Genomic DNA, 14,069 nt, shown 5'->3' with positions numbered 1-14,069 from the left:
ACTTTATGGAACCTTGGTACTCTTGTACATGCTGTAGCTGGAAGGAATGGACCTTTCCCTGAGGCTAAAAGGCATCAAAAGTATGAGGTAGATGCTAGGATGCGAGCAGGAATCATAACGGATTCACTAACAGGCTATGGCAGAGCAGGTTTAGCACAAATCACACTACAAGCACACGCACTTGAGTCAGTACAGCATGGAGTGGACAGGACCACTGCGTCCCTTGTTTCCAGAGATACAGTTGAAATCTTTGTTCATTGTATGCACCCAGGAGTAATCGGCCAAAGTTTGAATGGACACAATAAACAAGGTACAGGTTAAACTGTCAGAATGTTTTCAAGCAATAAGTGGTTGGCAATTTGTAATCACCCACCTGGCCTTGTTTCCAGCACTCCCTGAAGATCTTCCAGTTGTTTTTGTTGCTAGGATCATGAAGGCAAAGGAGTCTACCATCACACAGCCAAGAGTGGGAAGTGTGCGGATCCAGCACATTCAAGCCCATTACCATTTCCTTCACATCTCTTTGCGTGTCAGCTAAATTACTAGCACGTTTTGCAGCATCAGAGGTCTTCTTATTTTCCACCACAGAAGCAATGATATGGTCTAAGAAGTTAGGCAGGCTGGCTTTACCTTTGGCCCCCTAGAAGATGTAAAACCAGAAGTAAGTTTATTCTTGCAACAGCATACACAGTAATGCATATCTGCTCCCATTCAGCTTTTAGCCATGAACACTTTGCTACCAAAAAAACATGCAGAAGTAATCAAATCAGCACAGAGACAGGCCTGTATCCAGTAAGAACAAGAACAGATATCTTGTTTTATTACGTTAAAAGTTAATACAAGCTGCTCTAGACTAACTAGAAAAATATTACAGAAAACAGTTGCAACAGAAAACTTCACAGAATCATAGAATTGCTCAGGTTGGAAAAGACCTTAAAGATCGAGTCCAACTGCAACCTAACCATACTACCCTAACAACCCACCACTAAATCTTGTCCCTGAGCACCACATCCAAACGGTTTTTAAACACATTCAGGGATGGTGACTCAACCACCTCCCTGGGGAGCCTGTTCCAGTGCTTAACAACCTTTTCTGTAAAGAAGTTTTTCTTGATACCCAAACTTCTCCTGGCGCAACTTGAGGCCATTTCCTTGTCCTGTCACCTGTCACCAGTGAGAAGAGACCAACCCCGCTCTGGCTGCAATCGCTTTTCAGGTATTTGAAGAGAGCAATGAGGTCTCCCCTCAGCCTCCTCAAACTAAACAGCCCCAGTTCCTTTAGACTCTCCTCATAGGGCATATTCTCCAAGCCCTTCACAAGTCTTGTTGCCCTTCTTTGGACCTGCTCCAGCACCTCAATGTCCTTTCTGCACTGAGGTGCCCAAAACTGAACTCAGTACTCAAGGTGGGGCCTCAACAATGGCGACTACAGGGGCAGGATTACTTCCCTAGTCCTGCTTATCACCCCATTTCTGACACAAGCCAGGATGCCACTGGCCTTCTTGGCCATGTGGCTCATATCCAGCCGATGTTGGTCAGCACACCAAGGTCCCTTTCTGTCAGGCAGCTTTTCAGCCACTCCTCCCCAAGCCTGCAGGGTCGTCTGGGGTTGTTGTGACACTGCTGTGACAAACTTCAGCATATCTAGCCTCTGCTACTTTAAGGGTACAGATAGATCATATATTTTCTCATTTTACGCATTCTGTTACTAAGAAAGTGAATTCAATCCTGGCACAAGTAAGACGATGTTAACAAAAATAGTGACAGATTAAGGAAAGAGAAAGTACTTCAATTATATTAACAGAACTATTAGTGGACAGCCTCTCTTGTTGTGACACCCCTGCTCCTGGAGAGACTTTCAAAATTCAAAGGAAATTATGGATACAATCTTGAAACTGTGTTCCCAAAGCTTCTTTTCCTCCTTGACAGCTTTTTTTTTTTTTAAACAAGCTAGCCTATAGGCCTTGCCTAAAGTAAGATATAATAAATATATTTAGAATATTCAACAGAAGGTAAACACTAACTAGATCATTATTCGCAAGACAGCTAGGTGAGAGGGTGAAGGCTGGAGAGAGCTGGGGGAAGAGATTTTTAGTAGCGAAGAGCTCTCTCTTCTAGGCAAAAAAACCAAAAAACAGAAAAGAAGTTTACTATATGCAGAGCTACTTGTCCAAAACAACACTATTCCTAACTGAAGTTATTCATTCAGTAAATGTGTTCATGGAATTATAGAAAAGTCTAGGTCAGAAGGAAAACCTAGAGATCATCTGGCGTAACTTTCTCTTAAAATCAAGTTATCCAGGGCTCTGCCAATCTTGACTATTTCCAGAGAAGGAGACTACATTACTTCTCCTGGCAGGCTACTCCAGTACATACAAGTAAAAAATAAGAATTTTCTTCTTATATCCAGATAGAATTTCTGGGGATAAGGGTATTCTTGGATTCACTTTCCAGCTAGCAGCAAAAGATTTTCTGTTACAGCATAAATTACCTCATCCAGTGGGAAACAACATGAACTACTGTTAAGGTTCCATACTCTCAATCAGACATGGAAAAAAAAAAAAAATCCGCTGAGACAAGCCATTTCACCATCCTTCCTTTCTATCTGCCTGAGCTTTTGGACTAAGACTTCTCCAGGAAGAACTAAGCCTTGCTGAATTTCATGGGAACTATCCTCTTGAAGTAAGTACTTCTAAGCATTTCAGATATCATTGTTCCTTGTTTTTTACGGTTATTTCCTCCAAAGCAGATTAAAGAGAAACAAAGTATCCTTATTCAAAAATAAGCATCAAGAGGGAGTAACACTACACCTCTAATTCATATACTATCTTAAATGTCTTTCAAGTATATACAAGGTTTTAAAGGAACTCACAAGATTTTGCCTTTTTGGGGGTATACTCTTGCAGTGTTTTCAAAAATGCAGAATTTAAGTGAGCTTTTATAGGGGTGTGGATCATCAGTTAAACAATTTAAAGGCTACACACACTTAACTCACTTTCTTGGTCTCTCAAAAGGAACAGCTTCTCCACGGCAGTAGCAAACCAAACCACAAACTAACAATTAGCATCAAAATTCTCTACAACTTTGTGGGGTAGTGGACTTGGCTAGATATTGCATTTGTTTCAATATTTGAGAATAAGATACTATAAAAAAGTTTAAATGAAAACTGTTAGATCATCATGAAATTCTTTCCTAGAACAGACACTGCTGAAGCAATTACAAAACTACTTACTGTAGAAGCTGCAGAAAAGACTGGAGGAAAGGGGATTCCTGTGTCTAATGGAACCTGAGGAAGCTTTCCTGGCCCTGTGTGCAGGAGATCTCTGAGGCTGGAGCCTTCAGCTTTGTTGCTAGATGTCACTGGGCCCAACAACAGGCTATTAAACAGCTTTGGGGTTAGTGGGGAAACTTTTGTGCTAGAGTTGAAGGAATCCAATCCAAAGGGTGAGTGGGATTCTTTATTAAGCACTGACCTCAGCGATCCTGATTCTGTAAGAAAAATAATGATGTTGAGAAAAAAACGAAAGGCAATGTTCAAATGATCACAAAGTTCTCTGAAATTAGTTGCTCTCGCATCAAATATGATACTGACGGAATCCTGTGGTAAATTATCATTCCAACAGCGAATAGTCAAAGAATACTCAAAGAGAATCACAGAAACATCATACATTTCAGACAGATTTTACCCTTAGCATGCTCTTAGTTAAGGTTTTGAGCAGCACGGTAGATTACCTGATCTGAAAGTAACGTTCAATAATCCATAACTTTATAATCTGCTTAATTATAAAACACTGCCTTGACGTTCTGAATTAATTTTTCAATATAAATTATTTCAAATGTTAACTGCTAAGCCCTGCAAAACTAGTTAGAAACTCAAGAACTTTTAACATTGACATATGAAGTAGTTTCTGCTAGACAAAAATGTGGACAAGAATAAATTCTGATAGTCACACTATCTTGGACAACTGGAAGGTGTATATTGTACACAACTATTTTCAGATTGGTAATTATACTGTTAATCTACTGAATAGTAAAAGAGGTTCTATGCTTTCATTTGACTCTTCAGGTAGGCTCTAATCTTTCAATACTTAGGAAATACACTCTTCATACTGCAAACTGAACAGCTTTGTTTACTTCAATAATTAATAAACTGACAAATTTGCATCTGAAATGAATCACTGTCATTTTACATCAAGATACCAGCTAGTTATTACTTAGAAAATAAATACACTGGCAATTAGATAAGCTTGGAGTCAAAAGACAGTATTTTTATCTTCAGCCATATCATTATCTTCCTAGTTTTCCATATTCCTAGGCCTGTAAGAAAATAAACAAAAACTTGGGGATTTTTGAAGAAAAAAATTTTCTTCATTCAGCGTGAACTGAAGAAAAACATTGTTTTATAGTAAGACTAAGCACTCTCACAAAGAATAGTAACCAAACAGCACATTAACTTTTTCTTATTTTTTTATTTTTTATTTCCAGCCCCAGAAGGCATGCGTTCTGCTTACCTTTTGTTTCTTCTTTTGCTTTTTGTGTTGCTAAGTCTGCAAGCCAGTGTAAGGCTGATGAGGGGGCTGTTTCTGAGCAAAGAGGTCTGTTGGTCTTTGTTTCAGCAGTGTTACTGATTGGCAATGTCTCTGTTTTTGCAGGCTCTTCTATCCTACTATCATTTGCTTCAGATTTTGGAACACTGTCCGTTTCTAACTGCCCCACTCCTGCTGTTCCTGTTCCAGTGGAAAAGGTGCTCTCATTTCCAGAGACTGATGCACTGGGATTAACAGCTGGAAGCTAAAACAAAAACATAAATATCTGCTAAAAGCTAAATAAAGGGAAGAATTCACCTTGAAAACATCTTATTTATTCAATGCACTGGGCTTCAGTTGGTTGGTTGTTTCAAGTGAACAACAGTGCTCCTTTGCGCTTATGTAGCATCTGAGTACAGAAGCTTGTTCTCTGTATATATGAGACCTTGTGCTGTCGCCTCAATTGTTGTCATTTACTGCTTAGCAAGTTTTTTTAAACACAAGATCAGACATTCAATTTGTTCCCCTCCCCCCCCCCCCAGGAGGCTGCAGGGTTTTTTCTGTTTGTTTTTTGGTGTCTGTGAATAGTAACAAAACTCCACTAGCTTCAGCATAGTTTTCAGGAACCGTAACAAAATAAGTGCACATGCTGCAAGCTACTCGCACTGGTTTGTTCTAAAACACTTTTTACTCAGATTCCCACTTAAGTGTATTAGCCCAAATATCCACTTGGTAAATAACAGTTGCAGCACGCAGCTCTGAAAAGTTTCCTGGAAGATTTTTTCCTAAGCCAAATCACTTGTAACATACTGAGAAAATAAAGTCCATGTTTCACAACAGATAAGCTAAAACGACTCAACCTTTTAACAGATCTTAAAAACGTTACGTCAAACAAAGTGATTTCAGACCAAAATAACATACCTGTGATATGCCATTAGTGACAGCTGGTCTCAATACCGATTTATTCTGTCGATTAATACATGGGCAATTGGCTTTTATACCCCATTTGCCTCGTGCTGCATGAACCATGTCTCCAATATTGTAAAGGGCTGGAATAACATTTAAATCTTTAAAATCACATGTAAAGAAATCTAAAAACATGGCCTTGACTACAAAGTTCAATGCCTTCTATTTCTTTTTATTATTCATAAGTATCTTTAAAACCATGTGTTATAACACAACACTCATCTCTAAAAAATCTCTTAAAAATCATGCTAACTCTAGGCTTTAGGACCAGTTATGTGAAGAGTCAACACCGACTGTTTACCTTCTCACCCCATCCCCCAAAAGAAAAAGATCTTTCTTGAAAAATAATCAAGAATAATCTTGAAAAATATCAGCCAATTATTGATAAAACTGAAAATAGCTGAGCATGAGTAGTCAAAGTTATCACCAGAAAGTATCACTTTGAATTCACAGCATCATCTCACTTGTGCTACCATTCCTTCAACACTTCTGCCTACAGAAAATGGAAGCCTCCTCTGCATCTAAGCGAGACAAGGCAACAGCTAGAAAACAAACCATATAATAATTCTTTTTCACTTGTTTGCTCAGAACTGGGACAAAATCGCTCCTTTCAGCCTTCAAGCATTACCTGTACCAGGAATGATCTGTGTTGGCATAAGATTTTCTGGTTCATGAGACTGACCCTTTGCACATTTCAGCCATGAGAAGACTTCCTCATCACCAATCTCCTCTGTCTCTGGAATAAAGACAAAAAAACCCACAACTCAAATTTATTTAAAACAAATACATTTTAAGAGGTTAGAACTCAAACTACAGCAACTTTTTCCCCCAGGTTATAAAACTACCAAATTCATTTACGCTTTATCTTGAGTAGTACCTTATTTTCTATCACCTGAAAACGTTCCCTTCTTGCCTCAACTTCTGATGATCACATTACTGTTCTCATACTGCTTTCCTAAGCCATAAGGTAATTCTAACTTTTCTTGTAACCATCTCACAAGGTTTTTCACAAAGAATACCTGAAGATCAGTTTCAGAAAAAAGAAACTAAGGTTTCCTGTGACTATATCTACTTAATAAAGCTAAAAAGTTACAAATGAATAGACTGTAAAGTAGCCTGACGAATTTATAGTTCTTCAGATTTTAAACCAGGTTGCGTCTATAAACACAGAAATAATTCTTTCAACTATTTCCATTATATCCTGGTTAAGAACATCTTAAAGAACACTATGCTCTTTTCTGGTGTATTCTGGCAGTAATTTCATAGGTTGCATTATGTAAAAATAAGGAAAGTTTAATCTATTTTTAAAATATGTTACTTTTCTAATTAGTTCAGTGTTCTCTGGCAACTTACTGTAATAAGCAGATAGCGGTACTCACGTTTACTAACATCCCGTATTTTGTATATCTGCTTCATACAGCAACATAACTGTCACTAGTAGACCTACATTTATTAAGGGGGTCTACTGTCAGATAATCACTTTTGTAAACACAGCATACCTTTATTTTTTAGCAATGTTCATTTCCCTGAATAACAAACCCTAGTGCACCAAAGAATCAAAAGAATAAAACTTTCCAACAACTCCTTTGTACAGAAAGCAATTCTCTGCAGTGTCTGCTTACTAGTCCATCTTGTGATGGTTCAGAATAGGCATGGTATTATTTAACTCTTATCTTCTCTGAGGAAGAGACAGAACTACACGGCAGTCTGTTTCAGTACGTACCCTAGGCCTTCTGACATTGAAATTTTAATATAATATTCTCGTCAAATAGATAAAAGACAGGTATTTAATGAAACACAGAGTGGAACAACATCATGCAAGGCTTAAGCGCTAAAATTCCAAACCTACAGATTCCCATGTTGATACTTACCAACTCTTCTGCAGAACTTTCTGCAACTTCCTAGAAACTATGCCCACTGAAATCCAGCTATTTCCTAGACTCTAGTAGGGGAAAAAAAAAAATCTAGTACTCACCGCTACGTGGACGATTCTTCCTCAGCCGGTAGCAGTCCAGACAGACCCCAAACCCGCACTTGCGACAAACCCAATGAATATTGAAGAGAGTTGTCTCACATACATCACACATTTCCCTCACACCACGTACTGCTCGCTTCCATGCCACTTTCTCTATAAACAGAAGGAACATTAGGAATTACTGCTTTGACATTTTGTATTTCTCCCATCTAATGATAACATCACAACAACACTGACAAACAATTGAGAGAGACACAACTTGAGGGCAGAGTATAGAAACACATACTTTTTTTTTTTTAATATCCAGAGACATTTTTTAGTTAGTAGTCTCTTGACACTACTGACATCACCATTTCTAAGTTGTAAGGCCAAATCCCAAAACACACATACTACAGGGAAATTAGGCATTTCACAGAGTTCTGTAGAAATTGACTGAATTTCACGTAGCACTTATGGAAGTTACAGAAAAATAAAAAAAAAACTCCTGCTAGTTTTACGAACAAATAACTTGAACTTATAAAGACCGAGTATTTAATTTTACTGATCGGATGAACTGTCAGTTCTTTGGATTCTGAACATATTTGGTGAAGAATGGCTCCTGTTGCACACTTCAAAAGCTAAAGTGAAAAATCAGAACTATCCATATGGTAGGCTGAATTGGATACATTGAAGAAATTTGTTTCAAACTCACTTTCCCTTGTAGTAGCAACGCTGTCAACTAAGTTGCTCAGCTGAGTCATTGCAAGCTGAACGCACATGCTGTTTCTTACATGGAAAATACTGTGCTTTTATGTGATGCCCCTGGACATCACAGGGACAGGAGTACGTTAAAAAAAAAGTTGGTTATTAAAAGGAAGTTGGTCAATGTAATAAAGCGTTCATTTCCATTTCCTTAGAAAGGCAGGTCAGCTTTCTAATTTACTTTTCAATAAGCAAATGCAATGATGTCTGGGAAAGCTACCATTAGCTTCATTGCTAGAAATACCACACTGATCCAAAAGACAAATCTCAAATGTTGGTCCAACAATTACACACACCATAAAAAAGTGAGTATAGCTGCCTTTTTGGGAAAAGAAACACTTTTTAGCAAGAAATAATATTACTCAATTTTTTCACTGCATTGTATACACATTACACAGAGAAGACGGATAAAAAACACGCCAAAAGCCCTGCTTACGATGTGGCTCCACCATCATCATTGCTTCCTTTTCTGACATAACGAGCTGGCAAAACTGGTCTCCAACATTGGCAAGGATGTATTTTGAAGTCTCCAGGTCAATACCCTCTGCAGGGGAGGAGGAAGGAATCCACAGACTCATGGCATCGGGGTCACTCTGTTGTGGGTTCAAGAAACCCTCTACTCTTAAAATACCTTTCCGGGTAAATATAAGCCTGCAGAAAACAGGATGAAGTAACTGAGAAGCAGCTCAACCACCTTCAATTAACTTATAATGCCAACTATGTCAGAATATAAACACAGAAAGGAGAAAAGGCAGCTTGAGCTACAGCATTATAGTGGTAAAACTATTAAGCAAATCCAAATGAAGCAGGGAATAAGGTACACAAAGGCAATGGCAGCAAAACTCAACAGGATGAATGTCTAGGTCTCAATATGTGTTGGTGGGAAATTCCACATAGAAGACATTGTTACAGCTTGCTACAGTTCTATACTATTAATAGAACCGGGTGACAAAACTCGAATTACTCAGGCTGCTGAAGATACCACTTGTAAAATCATGCATGGTTCATACTATATTTAAACTCAGTGGAAAGTTATTTCCCAGCTTTTGGGAAACCAATATTTCAGTTCTGGCTAGTGCTGCTAGAACTTTAAACTGCTAACACATTACAAGACATATAAAAATATTTATTGCACCTACTCATCTTGACACTGCTCTTCATACAGATGAGAGAACCATTTTTATCAGCAGCAGTTGACACTCCTAGTCTTTCATGTTGTAAAACTTTTGACAAGTTAGGGAAGCCTGAATAACTTCAGCCATTATTATAAGTAACCTCCATCTTTGGCAAAAAATAATCTAGACTTTAGCCTCAATGCAAATTAGTTTTTAACAAGTTCAGGATGCAGATGTAATCCTTATGGGATAGTTGACATGTACTAAAATTTCATTTCACCATTTCAGTGACCAAAAGTGAGCAAAAGTCTTTTTCAAATAATGCCTTGCACTCACTAGAATAGGCAGATAAAGAAGATGAGGAGAAACTGACTGGTCAAAGAACTGTAAGGAGCATAAGTAGCACAGAGAAAAAACACAGGTGATTTCCTACTTCTCCTATAAATCAATTCTGTACTCAACTTCGAAAACCTCGTAAGACATTAGCCTCACGATAACAATATACTGTCACTTGCTAAGTAAATTAAAATTTTACCTCTATTCTAAACTCCTTAGGGCAGAGCAAAACAACAGTTACTGCATACAATCTGCTATCCAATATTACTATCCAATAAAGCAAATTCAACCACCCACGCCTGAGTATGGCAGCTCCCATGGTGTCATCCATTTAGCTGTCCCTTCCAACAGCAGCTCTTCCCTCACCTCTCCAACTGAGAGTGAGGGAATTCCAGGCAGGTGATGCAAAGAAACACAAAACAGTCAAAATGTTCATTATTGTACCCAAGCAAATTAAGTAAAACATGATTACTTTGTGCTTGGATCTGGTCCAAGCGCTACATATATAGTCTACATATGAAGGAAGGAAGGATTTGAGCACCTCCGGAAATGGAAGAAGCGACATGCCACAGTTGAGTCATCTTGCTCTTGCTCCTTAAATTTGCGGTACCGCTCCAGACGGCACTCCCGGCACTTGTGCAGATGAGGGGCTACATTAATGCAAGAACCATCTTGGAGAAAAGGCTCACCTGACTGCTTCAGCTTCCTCACCTTACTCATATCTTTCAGCACAGACTGGCCAACTGGGTGAGACAGAGCACAAGCAGAAAACAAAACAAAAAAAAATGTTAACTGCAACAGCAAAAAGATACTGGCCCCAATAAACATATCTGTATGTTTGCAACCATGCCAAATTAACAATACTGTTCATTCCATCAGACAAACTTCTATTAATCTTCCATGCACCACTAGAACCAAGAGTTATCATAGAAGTAAAATTTCTCTGGAAAATGAAGGGTTACCTGGTTAAATCGGGCTACACAAATAAAGTACTTAACACGATTTATTAATAGACATTCCAGCTTTTGCTCTCAATCTCAACAACCAGCTATTCTGAACAACACCTATAGCCCATTCTCATCAACCAATGACAGTAGGCACTTTCAATTAGGATGCAAATTTGCAATAAAATTAACAAATTCACACCAAAAAGTCAAATCTTGATGTTTTCAAGTCTGCAGACTACCACAATTTTGTCCTGACATATATAATCTTGAACAATTCTTAAGGTGAACATGCTAATTCATATACAAGAAGCACTGAACTTTAGCCTTGTAAATATCTTGTGTGTCAGCTACTCACCATAAACAAACTTTATAGCTGTGGCTGTTTCACAGAGTTCATTATATAGAAGAAATCCTAGTAACCCACCCCTTTGTGTTTCCAAGACACCCTGCATTCACCTTTTAGGGGAGCTGTGCGAGGCCGGCCCTTTGGGGCTTGTTTCCCTTTTCCTTTCCCCAGCAGCAATTCAGCATTGCGCTCTGCATTGGGACCTAGTTTCGCCATCAAATGGTCTGGGATCCCCCTCATACAAGCCTTGGCTTGCAACTGCTCTTCAGAGTCACTTAAATCCGAGAGGTCACTATTGGTACTGGAGTCTGAATCCTGTTTAGATGTCAAGCTCCGTTCATCTAGTGAGAATCTTTTCACTGCTTCAAAGGGGGCTTTGTTGTCCTGTGGAAACTCAGCTTGTGAAGAGAAAAAGCCAGGTGGATGCCTGCCAAACACATTAGAAAAAGTTTTCAGAAGAGGATTGTCCTGCTGGCCAGGCCCAACAGCTGGCTTTTCTTCTGTTGGGCTGGAGGAAAGCGTGGGCATCTCAATAGGCTGTGTCAGGTTGCTGGTTGGTGAGCTGGAACGTCCATTCCCTGCAGCGGAAGGACTCTGAACACCAACAGAAGCTGCTGAACCAGGAGTACTGGAGATCATTTTTGAGGAATCAGTTGTTATAAACAAGGTTTTCTTCTTAGCTAGAGAGTCTGTAGTTGTGATTGATTCTGGCCAGCCAGAAGCAGTCTTATGACCCACAGATGTAGAGGGAGTAGAAACCCCCGTCTGAGATGATGCAAAGCCACTAAAAGGACTAAGTTCTGTTTTCTCAGCAAATGCCAGGAAAGGGTTTGAGGGTTCCTCTCTTGATAATTTTGGGGGCTGTAAAAATAAGTTTTCATGACTATCTGGTGGACGAGTATTCAACAGGCTTCGTGAAAAAGCCGGAGTAAGGGTGGGCATGCATTCCACAGGCAGCTTCCGCTCCACAGAACTGCCAGACTGCGTGTCCGCTGAAAGAACTTTACCTTTGCACACCCCAGCACCCATGCTTTCTGTGCACTGCTTGAATGAGTCCCGACTAGAGGCATCTTCAGATAAGCTTTCTGAAATGACCGCGAAGTAGTTACTGGAAGGTAGGTTTTGGGTCATGCATTGAAAAAACAAGTTCTTAGACAGATCAGAATCTTTCTGAGCCTCTTGTCCGGTACTACAACCAAAAATAAATCCAGAAGGCTTGCTTTCTGGAGTCACCACTCCATTTGACTGGGTTCTTCCACTTCCAAATGCCAAAGACTGGGAAGCACTTGGGAGAGAGATTCCAAATCCAGAGGAAGCTAAAAGTGAATTTCGAGAATTCTGAAACAAAATTAAAAAGCATTAGTCTGTTAAAGGATTCGTATTTGATTCAGCAAAACTTTGGCTCTTTTAATTACACAATTATTCATACTACTTTTCAGTCATACACTCTCCTGTGGCAAACTCATCCTTTCAATCTTTCGCCATTTCAGTATTTGCCCTCCCCTAAACTCATCTTGATCAGTCTCTCCTACTTAACCAGCCCTCTTAAAACAATTAACTTAACAAAGTTAATCAAACAAAGAAAGGCCTCTAGCAGTTACTGAACAGACTGTTCCAAATAACTGGAGGCCACACCAGCTGACAAGTACATAGATGCATAAGAAATGGTGCCTCCCAGAGGATTGCTCAATGTAAAGCACGAACTGCTTCAGTTTTTTTTGAAATGTTGAGAAATTTTCTCTTTCTTGCAGGTTTCCATCACTGTTATGATAGATACTCATTTGTTCTCTTCTCAATTTATGCTAATTCAGATTTGCTAAATCTCACAGTCAATCCTACTGTAACTGATTGTATTCTATAATTAATTCATCAGTTCTCTTTTCTTCAAATTTCCACTTAGAAATCTTCACACAGAGAATACTCATAATAAGGGTGTGTCTCCTCCCTTAAGTGTCAAGGTCTTTTTTCAATCCTACAAGGGACAGAAAGAAAGAGGGGACGGCATAAAAAAACAATACAAGAGACATAGACCTAACCAACACACAGTAAGGGACACAGTGATAGGAACCAAATCTGGTCAGCTGCACTAATTAATGAGGGCATGCGAATGAGATGCCTTAGTTTTGTGAGGTTATCTGACTAAAGAATGTCAGTTTGGAAAATAAAAAAAGGGAAAGACAGAAAACAAAAATATATCAAGACACAGATCTAACAAAAAAATACAAAAAAAAAACAAAAAACATGGTCACAAGGACAAAAAACAAACTTCCCACTCCCACTAATTGACAGGCTATCAAGAAACTGCAGGCATTGCTTCCAGCATGATCAAGATGCACTTTGCAACTGATAAGACTGAACTCGGGTGGGGGGCAGACTGGGAAGAGTATGGGAGTCACCACAACTCTGAAAACTCATGAGGGGATGTACAGGAAAAAGGAGGAAAAGGGAGAAACAAACAATTGAGGTATGTAGAAAAAGCGTGCAAAAGGGGCCTGTTAGTGCACTCTTCTGGCTGAGCACTGTGTCCAATCACTGCAGTCTGCCTTATCTCCTTATTAAATCTTAATTATTTATTTCTCTTCCTTATCTGTGTGCAATGTAAGGACCAAGTGCCAGCTAAGGCATGACCTGCGTATGAGTGAAAACCCGTGCCAGCTACCGGAGCCAGACCAGAGGAGCGGACAACCTTATCCTTTGGTGCTCCTGGAGCAGGCGGGGATCTTTTACTCCCAGGCACTGGGGCAGGCATTCTGTGCATTTCCAAAACCAGCTATGAGGTGGAGGGATGACCAGTATGAGTGAGGACTCGGGCTCATGTGCCTGGTGCTGGCTGCTGGGGATAAGCTGGTACAGGATGGGGTCATTAGCACCTATTATACTGCAAAGTCACATTTAGATTGTTCCTTGCTGTCAACCTCCATTTGTAGTAACTGTAACAATATATCAGCATACCCATGTTAGTTCTTACAGATACCAGAATTTCAGATTTTTCTTTTTAAAGCCAAACAGGAATCTTCCTTCTCTCCCGTACTCCGTCTCGTTTCCCACAGATTAGGGGCAAGTAGGGGATATACACTGAGACAATAACTTGTCTCAACATAAGTTATTTTTGCCAGTG

General features: G+C 39.4%; 1 protein-coding gene across 2 annotated transcripts in view; it reads right to left on the bottom strand.

Annotated features, from left to right (window-relative positions):
• The window catches only part of KDM3B (lysine demethylase 3B), a 52,476-nt gene that overhangs the window by 15,774 nt on the left and 22,633 nt on the right, over nucleotides 1–14,069 (bottom strand). Inside the window, exons 8-16 of one of the 2 annotated variants that reach the window (XM_021410716.1) lie at nucleotides 11,062–12,289; nucleotides 10,200–10,401; nucleotides 8,644–8,858; nucleotides 7,467–7,619; nucleotides 6,120–6,227; nucleotides 5,447–5,574; nucleotides 4,511–4,790; nucleotides 3,232–3,488; nucleotides 374–640 (exon numbers count right to left, since the gene is read on the bottom strand). In XM_021410716.1, the coding sequence (XP_021266391.1) occupies nucleotides 374–640; nucleotides 3,232–3,488; nucleotides 4,511–4,790; nucleotides 5,447–5,574; nucleotides 6,120–6,227; nucleotides 7,467–7,619; nucleotides 8,644–8,858; nucleotides 10,200–10,401; nucleotides 11,062–12,289 (2,838 nt within the window). The remainder of the gene's footprint in view (nucleotides 1–373; nucleotides 641–3,231; nucleotides 3,489–4,510; nucleotides 4,791–5,446; nucleotides 5,575–6,119; nucleotides 6,228–7,466; nucleotides 7,620–8,643; nucleotides 8,859–10,199; nucleotides 10,402–11,061; nucleotides 12,290–14,069) is intronic. The other variant, XM_021410717.1, reaches the window with a different exon arrangement.

This window comes from Numida meleagris, chromosome 12 (genome assembly GCF_002078875.1).
Source record: "Numida meleagris isolate 19003 breed g44 Domestic line chromosome 12, NumMel1.0, whole genome shotgun sequence".
NCBI lineage: Eukaryota > Metazoa > Chordata > Aves > Galliformes > Numididae > Numida > Numida meleagris.
Note: the sequence above shows the minus strand (reverse complement) of the source record. Positions and strands in the feature narration are given on the sequence as shown.